The sequence below is a fragment of the Pseudophryne corroboree genome, chromosome 6 (genome assembly GCF_028390025.1).
Source record: "Pseudophryne corroboree isolate aPseCor3 chromosome 6, aPseCor3.hap2, whole genome shotgun sequence".
Classification (NCBI taxonomy): Eukaryota; Metazoa; Chordata; class Amphibia; order Anura; family Myobatrachidae; genus Pseudophryne; species Pseudophryne corroboree.
The window spans coordinates 58,629,185-58,652,529 of NC_086449.1; the positions used below are offsets into that span (position 1 = coordinate 58,629,185).

Consider the following 23,345-nt stretch of genomic DNA (forward strand, 5'->3'; position numbering starts at 1 on the left):
ACAGCTGGAGAGCCACAGGTTGGCCAGGCCTGCTCTAGCTTATCTGAGATCACCTTTAAAATATTGGTGTAATCTATATATATGCAGTGTATATATATATATATATATATATATATATATATATATATATATATATACACACTTATAAAAAGCAGCACTTCCAAATATGCGTATATAAAAGCCGGTGCCTTCCTCAAAACCACTGCGGGTCCACTATAGCAAACATGTAGGCGGCACTCAGACGAGTAATGAGACAACAGACAGTTGTATATTTCAACGTTTCGAAGCAACCTTTACTTCATCATCAGGATATTATAAACAACAATTGAACATACCTTTATACCCCACCAAGTGTCTATCCAGGTGCGCGCATCAGGTGTATCTGCGCCCACAGATGACGCCTCAACCCCGGGTCACGTCACCATTGTAACAACCCCAATCAACACAAATTAAAAACACGGAGGTACAGCGAGTGTTCTGCAGTGCAAATACGACAATAGACACCACATTACATTGCTAATTATACTCTAAAGCATGAAACCAATTTAGAATCATAATCATATGTAACAAAGATATCAAAAAGATATGCATATAGGCAATTCCAACATATCATCACAATCTTTAATAAGCATATCAAGATTAGCATTTAAAGACACAGTCTCATATAAAACTGTGAAGACCAAGGGTTTCATTTAACCCCTTGGAAGATAGCGTTTCTAATACATGGATCCATTTGGATTCTTTTTGTAGCAATCTAAGAGAACGATCTCCTCCTCTGATCATAGCTGGCTCATGATCAATGATCATGTATCGTAAAGATGATAAACTATGGCGTTGTTGCACAAAATGCCTTGCCACGGGCTGATCACTTTTCCCACTTATTAATGCAGCCTTGATGGCAGATTTATGGTTAGCCATCCGTTCACGCAATGTGCGATTACTCTTGCCGATATAGCTAAGTCCACATGGACACGTGATCATGTATATTATGAACTTCGTTATGCATGTAACACGATGTTCACTTATTTGGGATATCTCCTAGTACAGGGGACTGTGCCTGATGTGTGTCTATGCAAAGTTCTATAGGTTTATATATGCAAACTGTAGGGTAGCACAATCAGGCAGTGTGTATATATAATTAAAATGTCTGCAAAGCCCCCCTCATCCGTGCTGCCATGATGGAGGGGAAGATAATGAAGGTAAGAGGGAAAAACATCCCAGGTTATCAGTCCCATGGGTTATGTTCAATGTCCCGGCTGCTGAAATACCAACACTGGAATCCGAACACCCATCAGAATACCGACACCGGCATCCAGAAAACATGGGGATCCCGATGTTGGAATCCTGACAGCCAGGATCCCGAAGGTAAGCTGCGAGGGGCTGGGGCCGGGTGTGTGCTAAAGCTGCCACCGGGGGGGGGGGGCACCGGGAATGGGGGGGTAGGGTTAGGCTGCGGGGGTAGCGAGGTTAGGGAGGGGGGGGGGGGGGGTGCAGGCAGGGAAGTTAGGGTTTGACACCACCTAGTGGGGGTAAGGTTTAGGCACTAAGGGGGTTAGGGTTAGCCTGTGGGGGGTTAGATTTAGACACTAGCCAGGGAGGTTAGGCTTAGGCACTAATGTGGAAGGTTAGGGTTAGGCTGCGGTAAGGTAGGGTTAGTGTTAGGGGGGTGAGTTAGAAAGCTTAACTCACCCCTGTGGGATCTTTATCATTATGCTGACCGCTAGCATCCCATGCGCCAGGATATTATACCCAATCCAGTCCCACAATGACAAGTCTTGGATCCGGACTATAGGTTGACTTACATTAGGTTGACCCCATATGGCCAACATGGAAAAAAGGTCACAATATGAAATGTCAACACTGGAAAAGGTCGACATGTTCGAAAGGTCAGCGGGTACGTATGGTCGACATGACAATGGTCGACACACATATGATAAACACTCTTTTTCTCTAACGTCCTAGTGGATGCTGGGGACTCCGTCAGGACCATGGGGAATAGCGGCTCCGCAGGAGACAGGGCACAAAAGCAAGCTTTTAGGATCACATGGTGTGTACTGGCTCCTCCCCCTATGACCCTCCTCCAAGCCTCAGTTAGGTTTTTGTGCCCGTCCGAGCAGGGTGCAATCTAGGTGGCTCTCCTAAAGAGCTGCTTAGAAAAAGTTTTTAGGTTTTTTATTTTCAGTGAGTCCTGCTGGCAACAGGCTCACTGCATCGAGGGACTTAGGGGAGAGATTTTCAACTCACCTGCGTGCAGGATGGATTGGAGTCTTAGCTCCAGAGGGAGTCGGAACACAGGTCACCCTGGGGTTCGTCCCGGAGCCGCGCCGCCGGTCCCCCTTACAGATGCTGAAGATCGAGGGTCCGGAAACAGGCGGCAGAAGGCTCTTCAGTCTTCATGAAGGTAGCGCACAGCACTGCAGCTGTGCGCCATTGTTGCTACACACTTCACACTGAACGGTCACGGAGGGTGCAGGGCGCTGCTGGGGTCGCCCTGGGCAGCAATATTTAATACCTTTTATGGCAAAGGAATACATCACATATAGCCATTGAGGCTATATGTATGTATTTAACCCAGGCCAGATATCTCAAAACCCGGGAGAAAAGCCCGCCGAAAAGGGGGCGGGGCTTATTCTCCTCAGCACACAGCGCCATTTTCCTGCTCAGCTCCGCTGTGAGGAAGGCTCCCAGGACTCTCCCCTGCACTGCACTACAGAAACAGGGTAACAAAGAGAAGGGGGGCATAATTTGGCGATATTTATATATTTTAAAGCGCATATAACAGAAACAACACCTTTTAGGGTTGTTTATATACATTTTATAGCGCTTTTGGTGTGTGCTGGCAAACTCTCCCTCTGTCTCCCCAAAGGGCTAGTGGGGTCCTGTCTTCGATAAGAGCATTCCCTGTGTGTCTGCTGTGTGTCGGTACGTGTGTGTCGACATGTATGAGGACGATGTTGGTATGGAGGCGGAGCAATTGCCGGTAATGGTGATGTCACCCCCTAGGGAGTCGACACCGGAATGGATGGCTTTAATTATGGAATTACGTGATAATGTTAGTACATTACAAAAGTCAGTTGACGAAATGAGACGGCCGGAAAACCAGTTAGTACCTGCTCAGGCGTCTCAGACACCGTCAGGGGCTGTAAAACGTTCCTTACCTCAGTCAGTCGACACAGGTACCGACACAGATGAATCTAGTGTCGACGGTGAAGAAACAAACGTATTTTCCAATAGGGCCACACGTTATATGATCACGGCAATGAAGGAGGCTTTGCAGATCTCTGATACTGCAGGTACCTCAAAAAGGGGTATTATGTGGGGGGTGAAAAAACTACCTGTAGCTTTTCCAGAATCAGAGGAATTGAATGACGTGTGTGATGAAGCGTGGGTTAACCCCGATAGAAAACTGCTAATTTCAAAGAAGTTATTGGCATTATACCCTTTCCCACCAGAGGTAAGGGCGCGCTGGGAAACACCCCCTAGGGTGGATAAAGCGCTCACACGTTTATCAAAACAAGTGGCGTTGCCGTCTCCTGATACGGCCGCCCTCAAGGATCCAGCAGATAGGAGGCTGGAAACTACACTGAAGAGTATATACACACATACTGGTGTTATACTCCGACCAGCAATAGCCTCAGCCTGGATGTGCAGTGCTGGGGTAGTGTGGTTGGATTCCCTGACTGAAAATATTGATACCCTGGATAGGGACAGTATTTTATTGACTTTAGAGCAATTAAAGGATGCGTTTCTTTATATGCGAGATGCTCAGAGGGATATTTGCACTCTGGCATCGAGAGTAAGTGAGATGTCCATATCTGCCAGAAGAAGTTTATGGACGCGACAGTGGTCAGGTGATGCGGATTCCAAAAGGCATATGGAAGTATTGCCATATAAAGGAGAGGAATTATTTGGGGTCGGTCTATCGGATCTGGTGGCCACGGCAACTGCCGGCAAATCCACTTTTTTACCTCAGACCCCCTCCCAACTGAAAAAGACACCGTCTTTTCAGCCGCAGTCCTTTTGCTCCTATAAAAACAAGCGGGCAAAAGGACAGTCTTATCTGCCCCGAGGCAGAGGAAAGGGTAAGAGAGGGCAGCAAGCAGCCCCTGCCCAGGAACAGAAGCCCGCCCCGGGTTCTACAAAGCCATCAGCATGACGCTGGGGCTTTACAAGCGGACTCAGGAGCGGTGGGGGGTCGACTAAAGATTTTCAGCAATCAGTGGGCTCGCTCACAGGTGGACCCGTGGATCCTGCAGATAGTATCTCAGGGTTACATGTTGGAATTCGAAAGGTCTCCCCCTCGCCGGTTCCTAAAGTCTGCTTTACCAACGTCTCCCTTAGAAAGGGCGACGGTATTGGAAGCCATTCACAAGCTGTATTCTCAGCAGGTGATAGTCAAGGTACCCCTCCTACAACAGGGAAAGGGGTATTATTCCACACTATTTGTGGTACCGAAGCCGGATGGTTCGGTAAGACCTATTCTAAATCTGAAATCCTTGAACCTGTACATACAGAAATTCAAGTTCAAGATGGAGTCACTAAGAGCAGTGATAGCGAATCTGGAAGAAGGGGACTTCATGGTGTCCCTGGACATAAAAGATGCTTATCTGCATGTCCCAATTTACCCCTCACACCAAGGGTATCTCAGGTTCGTGATACAAGACTGTCATTATCAGTTTCAAACGCTGCCGTTTGGTTTGTCCACGGCACCTCGGGTCTTTACCAAGGTAATGACCGAAATGATGGTTCTTCTACGATGAAAAGGCGTATTAATTATCCCTTACTTGGACGATCTCCTGATAAGGGCAAGGTCCAGAGAACAGCTGGAAGTCGGTGTAGCACTAACCCAAGTAGTGCTTCAACAACACGGGTGGATTCTGAATCTTCCAAAATCTCAACTGACCCCGACAACACGTCTGCTGTTCCTGGGAATGATTCTGGACACTGTTCAGAAAAAGGTGTTTCTCCCGGAGGAGAAAGCAAGGGAGTTATCCGAACTTGTCAGGAACCTCCTAAAACCAGGAAATGTGTCAGTGCATCAATGCACAAGAGTCCTGGGAAAGATGGTGGCTTCTTACGAAGCAATTCCATTCGGCAGATTCCACGCACGAATATTTCAGTGGGATCTGCTGGACAAATGGTCCGGATCGCATCTGCACATGCATCAGCGGATAACACTGTCACCAAGAACAAGGTTGTCTCTCCTGTGGTGGTTGCAGAGTGCCCATCTGTTAGAGGGCCGCAGGTTCGGCATACAGGACTGGGTCCTGGTGACTACGGATGCCAGCCTACGAGGCTGGGGAGCAGTCACACAGGGAAGAAACTTCCAGGGTGTATGGTCAAACCTGGAGACGTCTCTTCACATAAATATACTGGAGCTAAGAGCGATCTACAATGCTCTAAGCCTGGCGAAACCGCTGCTTCAGGGTCAGCCGGTGTTGATCCAGTCGGACAACATCACGGCAGTCGCCCACGTAAACAGACAAGGCGGCACGAGAAGCAGAAGAGCAATGACAGAAGCTGCAAGGATTCTTCGCTGGGCGGAAAATCATGTCATAGCACTGTCAGCAGTGTTCATCCCGGGAGTGGACAACTGGGAAGCAGACTTCCTCAGCAGACACGACCTTCACCCGGGAGAGTGGGGACTTCATCCGGAAGTTTTCCACATGATTGTAAACCATTGGGAAAAACCAAAGGTGGACATGATGGCGTCTCGCCTCAACAAAAAACTGGACAGATATTGCGCCAGGTCAAGAGACCCTCAGGCAATAGCTGTGGACGCTCTGGTAACACCGTGGGTGTACCAGTCAGTGTATGTGTTCCCTCCTCTGCCTCTCATACCAAAGGTACTGAGAATTATACGGAAAAGGGGAGTAAGAACAATACTAGTGGCTCCGGATTGGCCAAGAAGAACTTGGTACCCGGAACTTCAAGAGATGCTCACGGAAGATCCGTGGCCTCTACCTCTAAGAAGGGATCTGCTTCAGCAGGGACCTTGTATGTTCCAAGACTTACCGCGACTGCGTTTGACGGCATGGCGGTTGAACGCCGGATTCTAAAAGAAAAGGGCATTCCAGAGGAAGTTATTCCTACCTTGATTAAAGCTAGGAAGGAAGTGACCGCACAACATTATCACCGCATTTGGAGAAAATATGTTGCGTGGTGTGAAGCCAAGAAGGCCCCAACGGAAGAATTTCAATTGGGTCGATTCCTACATTTCCTGCAGGCAGGATTGTCTATGGGCCTAAAATTGGGGTCTATTAAAGTTCAAATTTCGGCCTTATCAATCTTCTTCCAGAAAGAATTGGCTTCAGTGCCTGAAGTACAAACTTTTGTCAAGGGTGTACTACATATACAGCCCCCAATTGTGCCTCCAGTGGCACCGTGGGATCTAAACGTAGTTTTGGATTTTCTCAAATCTCATTGGTTTGAGCCTCTCAAATCGGTAGATTTGAAGTATCTTACATGGAAAGTAACCATGCTACTGGCCCTGGCTTCAGCCAGGAGAGTTTCAGAGTTGGCGGCTTTATCGTACAAAAGCCCATATCTGATTTTCCATTCGGACAGGGCAGAACTGCGGACACGTCCTCATTTTCTCCCTAAGGTGGTTTCGGCTTTTCACTTGAACCAGCCTATTGTGGTGCCTGCGGCTACTAGCGACTTGGAGGACTCCAAGTTACTGGACGTTGTCAGAGCATTGAAAATATATATTTCAAGGACAGCTGGAGTCAGAAAATCTGACTCGTTGTTTATCTTGTATGCACCCAACAAGATGGGTGCTCCTGCGTCTAAGCAGACGATTGCTCGTTGGATCTGTAGCACAATCCAACTTGCACATTCTGTGGCAGGCCTGCCACAGCCTAAAACTGTTAAAGCCCACTCCACAAGGAAGGTGGGCTCATCTTGGGCGGCTGCCCGAGGGGTCTCGGCATTACAACTTTGCCGAGCAGCTACGTGGTCAGGGGAGAACACGTTTGTAAAATTTTACAAATTTGATACTCTGGCTAAAGAGGACTTGGAGTTCTCTCATTCGGTGCTGCAGAGTCATCCGCACTCTCCCGCCCGTTTGGGAGCTTTGGTATAATCCCCATGGTCCTGACGGAGTCCCCAGCATCCACTAGGACGTTAGAGAAAATAAGAATTTACTTACCGATAATTCTATTTCTCATAGTCCGTAGTGGATGCTGGGCGCCCATCCCAAGTGCGGATTGTCTGCAATACTTGTACATAGTTATTGTTACAAAAATCGGGTTATTATTGTTGTGAGCCATCTTTTTTTAGAGGCTACTTCTTTGTTATCATACTGTTAACTGGGTTCAGATCACAAGTTGTACGGTGTGATTGGTGTGGCTGGTATGAGTCTTACCCGGGATTCAAGATCCTTCCTTATTGTGTACGCTCGTCCGGGCACAGTACCTAACTGAGGCTTGGAGGAGGGTCATAGGGGGAGGAGCCAGTACACACCATGTGATCCTAAAAGCTTGCTTTTGTGCCCTGTCTCCTGCGGAGCCGCTATTCCCCATGGTCCTGACGGAGTCCCCAGCATCCACTACGGACTATGAGAAATAGAATTATCGGTAAGTAAATTCTTATTTTTTTCATGTTTTTGGACTTGTTCATGTCACAAATTATTACCTATAGTAACCTTGTGGCGAGTGAAGTGGAGCGAGACATCAATCCCGAAATGTAGAGGATGGAGCGAGCCCCTGAATAGATGTGTTTTTTACAAATGGTGGTCCCAGATGAACAAACAACCCACACTAACCCCAAAAGTGTAAAAAAAAAGTGTGTCAACCATTTTGTGTCGACCATCGTCATGTCCACATTTTGATCCTGTAAACCTTTTGTACCTGTCGACCTTTTCCAGCGGCGACCTTTCATGTCGACATTTTGCCTATGTCGACCATTTTTCCATGTCGATCTTGTGTCTATCTACCGTATGGTGTCAACCTAATGACTGTAGACCTAATGAATGTAGATACCACACCCGACAGTTCTTATAGCAGAGTGTCGGCAACTGGTGGGAGAAAAAGAGAAAGCTGAGAGATGGAAATATTTTGGGAATTGAGCTAAGAGAAGGATAGGGGAAGGGAAAAGAGTTGGGAAAAGAAAGCCACACAAGGAGGGTAAGGGACAAAGGCCCTCATTCCGAGTTGATCACACCAAGCAACTTTTTGCTGCTGGTGCGATCAACTAATATCTGCCTATGGGGGAATGTATTTTAGCATAGCAGGGCTGCGATCGCTTGTGCATCCCTGCTATGCTAAAAAAAATTCACTCAAAACAAGACTAGCCCTGCAGCTACTCGCCCAGTGCGACGGATCCAGCGATGAAGGTCCCGGTCCTGAAGTCAGACATTCGCCCACCGTTCGCCTGGACATGCCTGCGTTCTTCTTACCACTCCGCGAAAATGGCTGGAAACGGTGAGTATCCGCCCCGGAACGCCTCCTGCCTGTCCATCTTCTTGCGACCGCCACTGCAATCACATTTGTTGCTGGTGGCATCGTTGCCCGGCGACGATCATCGCCAGGCAATGACAAGTGTGCACAATGCGTCCACTGTGCAGTCACATTTCCGACCGGTTCGCACCGCAGCAAAGATCCACTGCGTGCGAACGGGTCGGAATGACCCCCAAAGATAGGGAACAATGAAGAGGAGACAGTGGTGTTAATAGAAAAAAAGGGTATCACAAACAAAGGTTAGTAAGGAGAGGGGAGGCCAATGAGGATGAGCCAGAAGAACAGGTCACACAGCTTCCACAGAAACCAGACAGCCCTCCGATGTTCCAATAAAGGATGAAGTGCGGTGGATCGAAAAGTACACACTTGGATGAGATACAGACCCAGACTCCTGTAGCATATTTGACAGCATCCACTTGGCAACAGCCCCCACGAGAACAGCGATAACCCAGCAGCAACACCAGCTCAGCAGCAACAGGTCCCAAGTCCTCAACTGAAGCAGCAATGCACAGGTCCATAGAGCCCCACGATGACAACGGAAACCCCTGCATGTCCACCGTCCCTCACATGAGTCCCAGAGCACAGCTCAAACAGAGGCCAGTCCTCTCACCTGCAGGGAAGGAGCAGCCTGGTAAGATGCCCACTGGGAGAGCAGCACCCGCACACAACTACGGACACAATAGGACTGCAAATGGCTGAGTCCAGGTGGAAGCATCAGACTGGCATCGGCTGCTAACCCACCACTCCGCCATGGCAGTCTGCAGGAAGGGGGAACAGCTCAGGTTGACAGAACAACAACGGCTTCTGGGGGCATCACCACAGCCACCAAACCGGTCACCAGGCAACAGCAAATAGCCCCTCACAGTCCACAAATGGAAGAAGAGAGCAACATTATTACTTTATCAGTCCTCTGATTTCCTGTTAATATGACCATATCAATTATCTAATCTGATATACAGGTCATTTTTTCTCAACCCATTTATATTCTTAGATTGCGTTTGGAAAGCCCACTCAGACTGATGGTGATTTAAACAGAGCACAGCTTGTGTTTTTGTTTTTTGACTTAAAATCCCAAGTTATGTTTTTTTCCCCTTGTTTCTTTGTATAACCAATTAAAGATCTATTGTGTTGGATTTGGGCTTCAGGAGTCTATGTTAAGTTGGTTTATGATGGGTTTGTCCCTCCCTTGCTGGTAGTTAATTGGGTATGGCAGACCACAAACACCTTGATGGCATAGCAGGTGTGTTTTTTTGTACAAATAAACAGAAAGATACTAACTGCGCTTGGGGATACAACAAATAAAAAGTAACCGACAATGCCAAGATGTAGTAAAAAAGAATTATATTTTATTACAGTCAATACTGCTAAATATAGTATCAATATAGGATCGTAAAAGAAGATTCTGTGCACAGTAACAAAACTAGACAAGATTAGTATCAATAAAAAATTATATGGACACAATGTAGCAATGTAAAGCAGCTGTGTTTTAAATGAATAAAAAATTGAATACAAAATAATTGATCCCGTATGAGCTCAAGGTATTTTGTGTCTCTGAATAGCCATTTAAAAGAATATCTTTGTACAAAAGAGTAACATTTTCAATTGTGATCAAAAATGGTCAATGTGGTGACAGGTATGGTTATTGATTAAAGACAGGAGAAGGTTATCCCAATGGAGGAACGGATTAAGGTATAAACCACAGCAGATCACAATTACTGTGTTGAAAGTATTGCCAGTGACGTAACTAGAAATTTTTCTCTCCCAAGCCAAAAAATTATTCGGCGCCCGTCCATCCCCCATCCCCCATAATTGGCACTATTAAAGGGACAAAAATGCAAGCGCTGCAAAAGGGGGGCGTGGCTTCGTTGGGATGGGTGTGGCGTTGCATAAAGGGGCGTGGCATTGCAGGAAAAGACTTCCTTATACCCCAGTTTTGCAACCTGCACGCCCAGACGTTGGCCACCACAGGAAAGAAAAATAATCCTGATTCATGCCCCTTACATTATTTGTCATTTTTCCTCCTTATAGTAATGCCCAGTATACATTATGCTACATACTGCAATGGCCCTTAGACATTATGCCACACACAATAATGCACATGACACAATATGCACACGCCGTAGTGCCCCCGACACATTATGCCACACATCGTAATGCCTGTGACACATTATGACAGGAATCGCAATGCCCGTTATACATTATGCTACACACTGCAATGCCCCTGATACATTATACCACATACCACAATGCCCGTTATATAGTATACAACACACAGTAATGCCTGACACATACCTTATGCCCGTTATACCTTATGCCACACACCGCAATGCCCGGTATACATTATGCCACACTGCAATGCCCCTGAGACATTATACCACATACCACAATGTCCGTGATATAGTATGCCACACACCGTAATGCCTGTGACACATACCGCAATGCCCGTTATACCCTATGCCACACTGCAATGCCCCTGAGACATTATACCACATACCACAATGCCTGTGATATAGTAGTCCACACACCGTAATGCCTGTGACACATTAGGACACACACCGCAATGTCCGTGATACATTATGCCACACACCGTAATGCCCATTACACATTAAGTCCTACAGTAAGGCTTCTAATTACTTTTAAATTACCTGCTCGTTGCCAGGGGTTTCAGGCTCTTGGTTCCATGCACGGTGCCAGGGGTTTTCATGCTAAGGGTGTCAGCTCGTTGCCAGGTGTTTCATGCACTGAGTGTCATGCTCGTTGCTAGGGGTTTCATGCACTGGGTGTCATGCTCATTGCTAGGGGGTAGTGCTTGTTGCTAGGGCTGTGCTCCCAGTGCCACATATGTCCCCAGTGCCAGATATTCCCCCACGGTGCCAGATACTCACATGCCCCCAGTGCCAAATATAGCATTGCACTGGGGCCCGCCTCTGTCCAGGGGCCCAAAGCATGTAATGAGTCAAACTGACTCATTACATGCCGCTGTGTGCTGCGGGCAACCGTTGCCCGCAGCGCACAGCCGCCCGGAGAGGAGCAGCGGTACAGGGGAAGGAGGAGGAGGGAGGTGGAGGAGGGAGCCGCAGCAGCGCTTTGTTACTGGTGGAGGCACTGCTGCTGCTGCCCCTCTGCTTCACTATAGGCTGTCTTCCGAGAACAGCCTATAGTGAAGCAGAGGGGCAGCAGCAGCTCCTCCACCAATAACACAGCGCTGCTGCGGCTCCCTCCTCCACCTCCCTCCTCCTCCTTCTCTACTGCCCGGGAATCGTCAAGCTGCACCGAGGAGCCTGAGCCAGCAGAGAGGGTAAGTCTAATTCTTCTTTCTTTCTTTCGACTGCCTACCGCAATGTGTAAAAAGGGGACGCTGTCTGCCGCTATGTTTAATAAGGGCACGCTGTCTGCCGTTATGTTTAAAAAGTGTACGCTGTCTGCCGCTATGTTTAACAAGGGTACGCTGTCTGCCGTTATGTGTAAAAAGTGCACGCTGTCTGCCGTAATGTGTAAAAAGGGGGACGCTGTCTGCCGTAATGTGTAAAAAGGGGACGCTGTCTGCCGTAATGTGTAAAAAGAGGAATCTGTCCGCTGTAAGGTGTAAAAGGGTCTCTACCTGGTGTAGTGGTGCTACTGTGCGGCGTAATTTGAATAATGGAGACTACTGTGCACCATTTTATGTTTGGTATTATTTTGTGCCCACACCCATTCCCCACGAAGCCACGGTTACAATGTATTTTTGCGCGCGCCGTGGGGTTCCAATGCCGTTTCTTGCACACAGTGCTAAAATGTCTAGTTACGGCACTGTTGGTAGGTATCCATTTCTCTGGCCCTGAGCAGGTCCCCCTCACCTGGTCCTCTCCAGGGGAGAGGGGGTGGACTTGGATGGGATGGGGGGGCCCAAAGCATTTTGTCGCACCTGGGCCCACCGCTCGCTAGTTCCGCCACTGAGCCTTGCCCCCCCCCCCATGTGCCAGGTACACACACACCCCCCCAGTGCCATATATGCCCCCTCAGTGCCCTCCCCTGCTGCTGTGAAGGAGGGACACGGAGGGCACAGCGCGCGCCTCTCCTGTGTCCCTTCTCTGTCTCAGGCGGGTCTGTTAAAGGAAGTGCCGGTTCGTGAGCCAATCAGAGCTCAGAAACGGCACTCCTTTATTAGACCCGCCGGAGACGCAGTAGGGACACAGGAGAGGCGCGCGCTGTGCCCTCCGTGTCCCTCCTTACAGCAGGGAGGGTTAGTGACAACAGATTGACATGCGGACGCTCGTCCGCATGTCAATCTGCTCTAAATCAGTGGTGGTGCCCCCGCAGCCTCTCACCCCCAAGCCACCGCCAGGGATGCGGGGGCAGTAGTTACGCCACTGAGTTTTGCATACCATTTCAATGAGGGAGGTGAGTGTCCATGCATGTGGTTCAGGGTACTTGTGATGTACCACAGTGTTGCCCGGCAACAGTAAGAGAGAGCAGGGGGCCTGGAGCAAGGCTATGCTCACCTCTGATGCAGTGATTCCTCACTTCTGAGTGGCTCGTAGCGGCCGTCGGAGCTGTGTTCACCTCCGCAGCTGTGTTCCTTCACTCGTATGCAGCAATGCTCATCCTGGCCGCATTAAAGAATTCATTGCAGGGTGTTTTGTATTTTTCCTGCTGGCAGTTGTCCATTTCTATTGGAATGTATGCATGTGGTTATTGCATGAAGTGTGAGCATTCATAACCACTTACTAGTACACTGGAGAAAAGTGTCTAAGAACAGTGAAAGTGTGCCTAAAGCCTTAAAGAGTACTACAGCTCTATATTATATTACAGTGAAGACTCTATTGGACTGGTGATTATCTATTATTATAAATAAGACAGCCTAGTCCTCAATATTGATGTTTAGATTCATGTTTTTATTGTTGTAACAAAGCTATGTAACAGAATGTATACATTTTTAATATTATTTAGAGGGTACTGGCCGGTATCCGTGTATTGTTAATTGTTTATTGTGATAAGAAATATATATAATTAAGTCAGTAGCGCAGTCTCATCTTTTCTTGGATATTTTCTAAACTTGGGGTTATTAGGATAAATTCCCCGGGATTAGCTGCTCTGACTTAATTAAGTGACGGCATCAGGTGTATATTTATCTATATATTTGTGCACTCCAGGAAGGCTCAGCAACACACTGTGTAGGCGCTTTGAGGGGCGTCCTGAGCCAGCCCGAATACCCTACACTGGTCACACAGCTAACAGGGGCTGACCCCTGCTGTTAGCACCAAATTCTCAGGCCAGTATAAACAATTTGTGCTGGAAGCCACGCGCCATTACAGGGGGCGGGGCTTCCCAGAGTGGATCCATCACTCACCGGCGTCATTTTCTCCCTGCAGATTATAAAACAGAACGCTGACAATACCTCTGCGGTACCAGGGTGTTATAGACAAGGGGGAAGAGGTGGGGGGGAGTGTAACTATAGTACTAGCTGCCTATTAAGGTTAATTAGTCAGCGCCAGGCTTTTATCATAATAACTGCCTACTGGGGCGCTGTGTTGGGCTCCTTATACTCTGTGACTCTATGAAGGTACTCTGGGGGAAACTGTGTCTGATATTTTGCTGTGTGTGTGTAAGTGTGTGTATCCACTTTACCATGTCTAAGGACGCTGTGTCGGGTTCACTACGATCTGTCGGCGGCCGGCCTCCCGGTGACCAACATACCGGCGCCGGGAGGCCAGCCGCCGGCTTACGCGCGCCACACTATTTTATTCTCGCTCCACGGGGGTCTTGGACCCCCACGATGGAGAATAAGTGTCGGTATGCCGGCTGTCGGGCTCCCGGCGCCGGTATGCTGGTCGCCGGGAGCCCGACCGCCGGCATACTGAAGACCACCCCCCTGTGTCCTGTACTGCAGAGTGTGTATCTTCTCCTGAGAGTCTATTCCATGTACTTAGCACTGCAATGTGCTTTCCCAGCCTTCTGAATCCGAACCTTCATGGGTGGATTCTTTAAGGGGCATGATATCCCAGATTTCAACAAGGATGTCACATACTGAGAAAGAGTCTCAGTTTTTGAGAAACTCTGTAGAGGGTTTTAAGTATTCAGCTCCCGATACTTCCTCAAAAACCCCACCTACATACTCCAAAAAACGTACACTTACACAGATAATGCAAGTTGACACTGATACCGACTCTGATAAAGGGGACTGTGATGGGGATATGCAGGGGGGAGATGAATCCCTTGCTAAAGGGGTGCAGCTAATGATTGAAGCCATTATGGATGTTTTACATTTTTCTGAGAAGGTACCTGAGCAGGCAGAGGAATCTTATTTTACCAAACATAAGAAATCCTCGCTTACCTTCCCTGCTTCTAAATAATTAAACTCTTTATTTGAAAAATCCTGGGAAAATCCAGAGAAGAAATTCCAGATCCCTAAAAGAATTCTCATTGCTATCCCTTTCCCTGAAGAGGATAGAAAGAAATGAGAAAACCCACCTATAGTAGACTCTTCTGCATCTAGATTGTCTAAAAAAGGGGTTTTACCTGTCCCTGGTTCAACCGCCTTAAAAGAGCCGGCTGACCGCAAGATTGAGACTACGCTCAAATCACTATACACAGCTACTGGCGTAGCTTTAAGGCCCACTATTGCTTGTGCGTGGATTTTTAAACCCATAGTAAAGTGGTCAGGCACATTACTAGAGGACTTAGATACTATGGATAGGAGTGCCATTGAATTATTTTTGCGTCACGTACAAGATTCTGCAGGTTTCATGGTGGAGGCCATGAAAGACCTTGGCATTCTGAACACAAGGGCTACTTCCATGGCGGTCTCGGCGCGCATTGGACTCTGGCTACGCCAATGGACTGTGGATGCGGAATCCAAGAAAAGTGTGGAGAACCTACCCTTCACAGGTCAGGTTTTGTTTATGGACACACTGGATGCCTGGATCTCCACGGCAACTGTAGGTAAGCCAACCTTTCTTCCCTCAACGACACCACGACTAGGAAATCTTATCCTACGTCTACACTGCAGTCCTTTCGGACCGCAAAAGTTAAGAAGTCCAAATACCCTTCCACTTTCTTTAGGGGTGGTCGGGGAAATCCAGAAAACCTTCACCAACAGGATCTGAGGAACAGAAACCAGGTTCTGCTTCCTCAAAATCTTCAGCATGATGGTGGACCTCCCAGCCTGGAGATCGGGCAGGTGGTAGCGAGACTAAAGAATTTCAGTGAGATCTGGGCGTCATCATGCACAGACCCCTGGGTAAGAGAGATTGTTACCCAGGGGTACAGACTGGAGTTTTAAGAACCACCCACCTCACAGATACTTCAAATCAGGCTTACCAGCTTCGCTGACAGAAAGTGCCATCCTACAGGAAGCCATTCAAAAATTGGTTCAAACAGATGTTATTGTTCCAGTTCCACCTCACCTAAAACACAAGGGTTATTACTCAAGTTTTAATTAATTATATATAAAAAAATTTTATTTAGTTAAAATAGGCTTTTTATGTGGCCGACCGGCCGGCCGGCAAAATATATATATAACTGTGATAGTTAAATGCATATATATTTTTTATAATATATAGATAATTAATAAAATCTACATTGGATTTGAAAAGCGCATTCTCAGATTGTGGTTATTTTGGCTTATTTTTGGGGTAAATGACCTATTACCCCTGAGAGAGCTGCTTTCAAATCCGACAATTGCGGCGCCAGGAACATTAGGGGTAATTCCAAGTTGAACGCAGCAGGATTTTTGATAGCAACTGGGCAAAACCATGTGCACTGCAGGGGAGGCAGATATAACGTGCAAAGAGAGTTAGATTTGGGTGTGGTGTGTTCAATCTGCTATCTAAATTGCAGTGTAAAAATAAAGTAGCCAGTATTTACCGTGCACAGAAACAATATAACCCACCCAAATCTAACTCTTTTTGCACGTGTTATATCTGCCTCCCCTGCAGTGCACATGGTTTTGCCCAGTTGCTATAAAAAATCTTGCTGCGATCAACTTAGAATTACCCCCTTTGTGGTTTGATTACTCAAATCTGTTTGTGGTATTGAAACCGGACGGTTCCGTAAGGCTGATATTAAACCTAAATACTTTGAACCCCTACTTGAGGGAATTCAAATTCAAGAAGGAGTTTCTGAGAGCGGTGATCCCAGGTCTGGAGGATGGGGAATTACTAGTATCCCTGGATATCAAGGATGTGTACCTTCACATTTCGATCTGGCCGCCTCACCAGGCTTATCTCTGATTTGCGCTGCTAGACTGTCACTATCAGTTCCAAGCACTGCCATTTGGCCTCTCCACAGCACCAAGGGTGTTCACCAAGGTTATGGCAGAAATGATGCTACTCCTTCGTAGGAAGACAGTGAACATAATTCCAAATCTGGACGATCTGTTGATAAAAGCATCTTCCAGGGAGAGGTTGTTGCAGAGTATTTCTCTCTCAACTCGACTTCTCCGGGATCATGGGTTAATCTTGAACCTTCGAAATTCAAATTTGGAGCCGACAAGCAGACTGCCCTTCCAAGGGAATGATACTCGACACGGAAGTTCAGTGGGTGTTTCTACTGGTGGAGAAATCCTTGGTGATCCAATCAATGGTACGGGATGTCCTGAAGCCAGCCCGGGTATCTGCTCATCAGTGCATTCACCTTCTGGGGAACATGGTAGCCTCCTACGAGGCTCTACAGTACGGAAGATTCCATGCAAGGTCCTTCCAACTGGATCTCCTAGACAAATGGTCGGGATCACATCTTCACATGCACCAGCGGATACGCCTGTCGCCGAAACCCAGAATTTCACTCCTCTGGTGGCTGCAAACTTCTCACCTACTCGAGGGCCACAGGTTCGGGATTCAGAATTGGATCCTTCTACCACGGATGCAAGTCTCAGAGGTTGGGGAGCAGTCACCCAAGGGGAAAGACTTACAAGGAAAGGGTTCAACTCTGGAATCCATCCTTCCGATAAACATTCTGGAATGAAGGGCCATATACAACGGACTTCTACAAGTGCCACATCTTCTGCAATATCGGGCCATTCAAGTTCAGTCGGACAATGTAACAGCAGTGTCCTACATAAACTGACAGGGCTGCAATGTCAGAGGTAATGAGAATCCTCCTCTGGGCAGAAAAGCATGCGGTGGTGGAGACAACTGGGAAGTGATCTCTCTCAGCAGACACAATCTCCATCCAGGAGAATGGGTCTTCCACCCGGAGGTGTTTGCAGAGGTGACAACCCGATGGGGTGTATCTCAGGTAGACATGATGGCCTCTCGCCTCAATAAGAAGCTTTGAAGGTACTGTTCCAGGTCGAGAGACCCACAGGCAGTGGTGGTGGACGTACTGGTAACTCCGTGGGTGTTCCAGTCGGTGTATGTGTTCCCTCCACTTCCACTCATCCAAAGGATTCTCAAACTAATAAAAAGAACAAGCGTTCAGGCGATCCTCACTGCTCCAGTCTGGCCAAGAAGGGCTTGGTATGTGGATCTTTCAGAATTACTGCTGGAGGATCCGAGGCCTCTTCCTCTTCACGAGGACCTTCTACAACAGGGGCCGTTCGGCTATTAAGACTTACCGCGCTACGTTTGACGGCATGGAGGTTGAACGCCAGATCTTAGCTCGGAAGGGCATTCTGAAAAAGGTAATTCCTACCCTGATACAGGCCAGGAAGGGAGTAATGTCTAAACATTACCATTGGATTTGGAAAAAGTATGTGTCTTGGTGTGAATCCAAGAAATTTCCTACGGTGGAGTTCCAACTGGGACGGTTTCTCCTCTTTCTGCAAGCAGGTGTGGATGTGGGCCTACGCTTGGGCTCCATAAAGGTCCACATTTCAGACTTGTCCATTTTCTTTCAGAAACAATTGGCTGCCCTCCCTGAGGTTCAGACATTCTTGAAAGGGGTTCTGCACATCCGCCACTCTTTGTGCCTCTTACGGCACCATGGGATCTTAATGTGGTGCTGCAATTCCTGCAATCGGATTGGCTCGAGCCTTTACAGGAGGTGGACGTCAAGTTTCTTACTTGGAAGGCGGTCACACTGTTGGCATTGGCATCTGCTAGATGTGTGTGAGAATTGGGGGCATTGTCATGCAAGAGCCCCTACTTGATTTTCCGAGAGGATAGAGCTGAGCTCAGAACGCGTCAGCACTTTCTTCCAAAGGTTGTGTTGGCTTTTCGTATCAACCAACCTATTGTGGTGTCAGTGGCTACTGACACCTCAATTGCCTCAAAGTCCTTGGATGTTGTGAGGGCTATGAAGATATATGTGAAGAGAACTTCTCGTCACAGGAAGTCGGACGCTCTGTTTGTCCTTTTATGATCCCAACAAGGTTGGGTGTCCTGTTTGTAAGCAGACTATTTCTCCCTGGATCAGGTTTCCTATCCAGCATGCTTATTCCATGGCAGGTTTGCCATTTCTGAAATCTGTTAAGGCCCACTCTACTCGTACGGTGGGTTCTTCCTGGGCGGCTGCCCGGGGTGTCTCGGCTTTGCCGAGCAGCACCTTGGTCAGGGTCGAACACATTTGCTAAGTTCTACAAGTTCGATACTTTGGCCTCTGAGGACCTTAAGTTTGGTCAATCTGTTCTGCAGGAACTCAGCACTCTCCCTCCCATTCTGGGAGCTTTGGTACATCCCCATGGTACTAAATGGAACCTCAGCATCCTCTAGGACGTAAAAGAAAATAGGATTTTAATTATCTACCGGTAAATCCTTTTCTCGTAGTCTATAGAGGATGCTGGGCGCCCGCCTAGTGCTTAATTTTTCTGCATTGTTACTTGGTTAAGTATTGTTGTTGGTTCAGTCATTGCTGAATCGTTTCAAGTTGGTTAGCTTGGCTTTCCTTTTGTTATGTGTGAGCTGGTGTGAATCTCACCACTATCTGTGTATTTCCTTCTCTCAAAGTATGTCCGTCTCCTCAGGCACAGTTTCTAGACTGAGTCTGATAAGAGAGGCATAGAGGGAGGAGCCAGCCCAAACTATTAAACTCTTAAAGTGCCAGTGGCTCCCATAGGACCCATCGATACCCCATGGTACTAAATGGAACCCCAGCATCCTCTACAGACTAAAACAAAAGGATTTACCGGTAGGTAATTAAAATCCTATTTTTGTTCCACCCTCTCTGAATTTCTTTCTTCTTGCAGTGGTGGTTAATTGGGTATGGCAATTCACAAACATCTTGATGGCATTGCAGGTATGTTTTTTTCTGTACCGTGGTGTTTTGCCGTTTCTGGAGGCCAGCGACTTCATTTTCCCATATGAGTCTCCTTTTAGGCATGGTATGGAAGACCCCTGGATCCCTCTGAGCTATGCATGCCCACTGAACCCATTTTTTTTCACCATTGACGCCACTGCATAGCAGAACTTTAATGGTATATTATGATCTGCCTTCCTCCTTCGACCTCTGCCACCATTTAGTTGAATTTGTTATAAATAAATGATGACCACATTTTGGTCTGTGACATTATTTATTTAGAAATAAGTTATATGTTGGGTTTTGAAGTATGGGGACAAGCCGGCATGTGCTGTGCATAGTTTAACCTCAAGCAAGTAGGATGTGATGGGTGAAAATTGTTGCTCAACCACTTAATCATCAATAGTAGTGTGTGGTACAGTATGTTAGGTCAGCAGTTCTCATGACCATGTGCATAAAGTAAATGAGAATGACGATATGGTTGTAATGTCGACATGCAGCCTGTCAGCATGTCAACAGTGACCATGTTGACATTCATCATGTGTACATGGATGACATATTGACATGCCAAAAGGATGACCTAATGTCACTATTAGCCCAGCAGTCATTTACCTGCTCCCAGCGGTTGCAGAATCTCCAGCTCAGCATCAGAGTCCCAGTGGTCATGAGACCAGTAGTTTTGGTTCCCCCCTAACCATAATCCCTAGACTTAACTCTAATCTTCGCCCTAGTACGTAACCCTAACCTCCTCCTAGTGACTATATCTAATCCTAATGGCAGCACCTAAACTTAGCCTTCAACTTTCTGAGAATGTTGACATTTCACATGGTGACATTTCAGATGTCGACAATTGTGAACACGTTGATATTCTAACGATGTCGACATGGTACCTACCAACATGTTCAACTATGTTTTCATTCTAGTGTCTACACTGTGATGTTGCCATATGAATAGCAACATGGTAGCTGTCACCATGTGTCTAGATCCCTCAAAACTTAAAAGGAAAATAAGGATAAAAAGTGGCATTTTTCAGTGGCGCCGAGAGGCGGAAGCAGACCTCTACCCACTCTTGTTGAGGGGGCCCGGTCCCGCTGTTCTCCCCTCCGCCCCACCTCCACACACACACACACACACACACACACACACACACACACACACACACACACACACACACACACACACACACACACACACACACACACACAGTCTTCCCTGTTGTAGACAGTGGAAGTAATATTCTGTTACTTTTAAATACTCAGATTGTCTGACTGCAGCTTCAGTGTAAGTAGATATTTTAAATAACTATTTGTCACAGATGGTAACTGGGAGTCTGTATGTGAAAAGTGATAACAGCAGCTGTACATTTAATATGTGTGGTAATTATTTTATTTCAGACAGTAGGCTAGTAAAAACTAAACCTTGGTTCCATTTATGTTACATAGTCATGACAATCTCATGTCTCCATCTATTATAGAGTTACATGTTTGTCACAGTATGTGCTTATCTGTCTTACACAGGGAGGGATAACAAAGGGAGCTAGGGAGTTGGAGTCTACACTCACAGCCTTCGTCCTCATCGCTATGCTGGAAAGTGAGAATACCTGTAATCACTACGTTGGTGTAAGTGGCTGAAACATTGTTACCTGATGTTATTTATTAACAGTTATTTATATAGCGGGCACATATTCTGCAGTGCTTTACAGAGAATATTTTAGCCTGTTCTACCACCGCTGCCCCTATTGGACCACCTATTAGATATTTATCTTGTGTTTTATCCTCTTTCTGTGAGCAGAGAACACACCTATACAATTATCTGCCAGATCATGAGTCACAATTTTTTATTGAGATATTGTGAGAGTGTGTAGGCACCCAAAATCATGTTTTATAGTGCTAAAGTTTCTGGAGACGGGTCACCTTAATCTCTGACCCCGTTGGGCCCTGTCCCTTTTATGGCTGTTCTTCATCACTCACCTCCATTGCAGCTCCACCTCCCTCAGCACGGCTCTGACAAACACCCTAGGTGTGGCATAAACACCCCAGTTACTTTATCCTGCCTCTACTCCTATACTTAAGGTGTGTACACACGGTGACATCCTTGCTATGCCCGATTTTCACTTTGCGATTTCCCTTGAGCTGCCCGGAGCCCAGCACCACCAATTTTGAGTAACTTTTCTTGAGATATGGACTATGTGTGCTTACGATATTGGCTTATGTGTGATTTTGACTTATGTGAGATGTCATTGACATGTGAGATGAACTAGATAGTACACCGATCTAGCAAGGATTGACTTGCCTGCACAGTCTATCTTTTCTTGCGATGCTGACCTGGCGGGACCGTGCATCAGAATCGAATCGGGATCGCAAGTTGACTTTCACCTTGTGATCTGCAACTAACTTTTCTTGCGATTTTGATTATATAGTAAAAATCGAAAGAAAATATCTCACCGTGTGTACACACCCTTACTCTGACAGTCAGCCCTCCTCTTTCAGGCCTGTCTCCCCTCTCTCACAATGGCAGCTGTAGGGGCGTTTACCTAGGTTTCCACTGAGTGCACAGGATAATTTTATATGTACACACACACACACACACACACACACACACACACACACACACACACACCAGTATAAATACGTAGATATACCTGTGCCAACTATATATATTATTAAAATATACGCCAATCACAATGATTCTACAAATGGCCCAGTGACAAGTTCTGCTTCTACTTGCAGTTCTGAGATATAAAGTAAATAAACAAGCGCCTACAGTGTAATCCTTGGGTATTAGCATATACAATAATGCGATACAGTGTATTTAATACAGGTACATTGTGTTTGTCTAATTAGTATGTAGTAGAAAATACATATCCTAAAATACTTTATACATTATACTCTGAATATTCACAGTATCTCTTACATCAGGAGTGGGGAACCTTTGGCCCTCCAGCTGCTTTTGAACTACACATACCAGCATGCCAGCTAAAACTGTTGCAGGGCATGATGGGATGTGTAGTTCATCAACAGCTGGAGGGCCAAAGGTTCCCCATCCCTGTCTTACATAAACACATACAATGAAATAACAAAATATAATCTCTTTTATACAGTATTGTAATGCAAAATACCATAAATATCCCATACACATGAGCCATTTACTTTTATTTAGTGATCAGTGTCCTTTCATTAAAGTACTTTTGCTAGCTGGTGACTTTCATATTATATGCATGTATGTGTACTCAACAATAAGGCAAAAGTAAGCATCAGTTGCTGTTTGTCCTACACACATAAAATGAAATCTTCAGCTCTCTGGCAATTATATATCCCAGTCCTGAGGGTACAAGTATCTTCAGCCCTCTAGCAGTTATATATCAGTCCTGAGTGTACTATTCTCTCCATCACTTAACATTATATATGTTCCTTGCACCAGTCTCTCTCGTAGACTTCAGGTACTCCACTCATCACCCTCTCCCCAGCTCTGCTCATCAGCATCCTCTGACTCCAACTGCGCACGTCACACCATCAATGCTTAATTTCTATTCCCAGAATGTCTCTCTTGTGCTCCACAGCACTGCCACTGGTAGTCCCCCAGTACTACAGAGCCCATAGACTTCAAGCTGTACTCAGGAGTATCACAGAAGAATGTGCAAAAATCACTCCTAATCAGTGTGCAAACCTGGCTGAAAGTTACCCCAATATACTTAAAACTGTTACTGCAGCAAAATGGGGTTTTACCAAGTAT

General features: G+C 46.6%; 1 protein-coding gene across 2 annotated transcripts in view; it reads left to right on the top strand.

The window, feature by feature from the left end:
- Positions 1 to 23,345, top strand: part of LOC134936125 (complement C3-like) — a 674,806-nt gene that overhangs the window by 540,319 nt on the left and 111,142 nt on the right. For both annotated transcript variants that reach the window (XM_063931038.1, XM_063931039.1), the window contains exon 27: positions 21,131 to 21,232. In XM_063931038.1, coding sequence (XP_063787108.1) covers positions 21,131 to 21,232 — 102 coding nt within the window. The remainder of the gene's footprint in view (positions 1 to 21,130; positions 21,233 to 23,345) is intronic.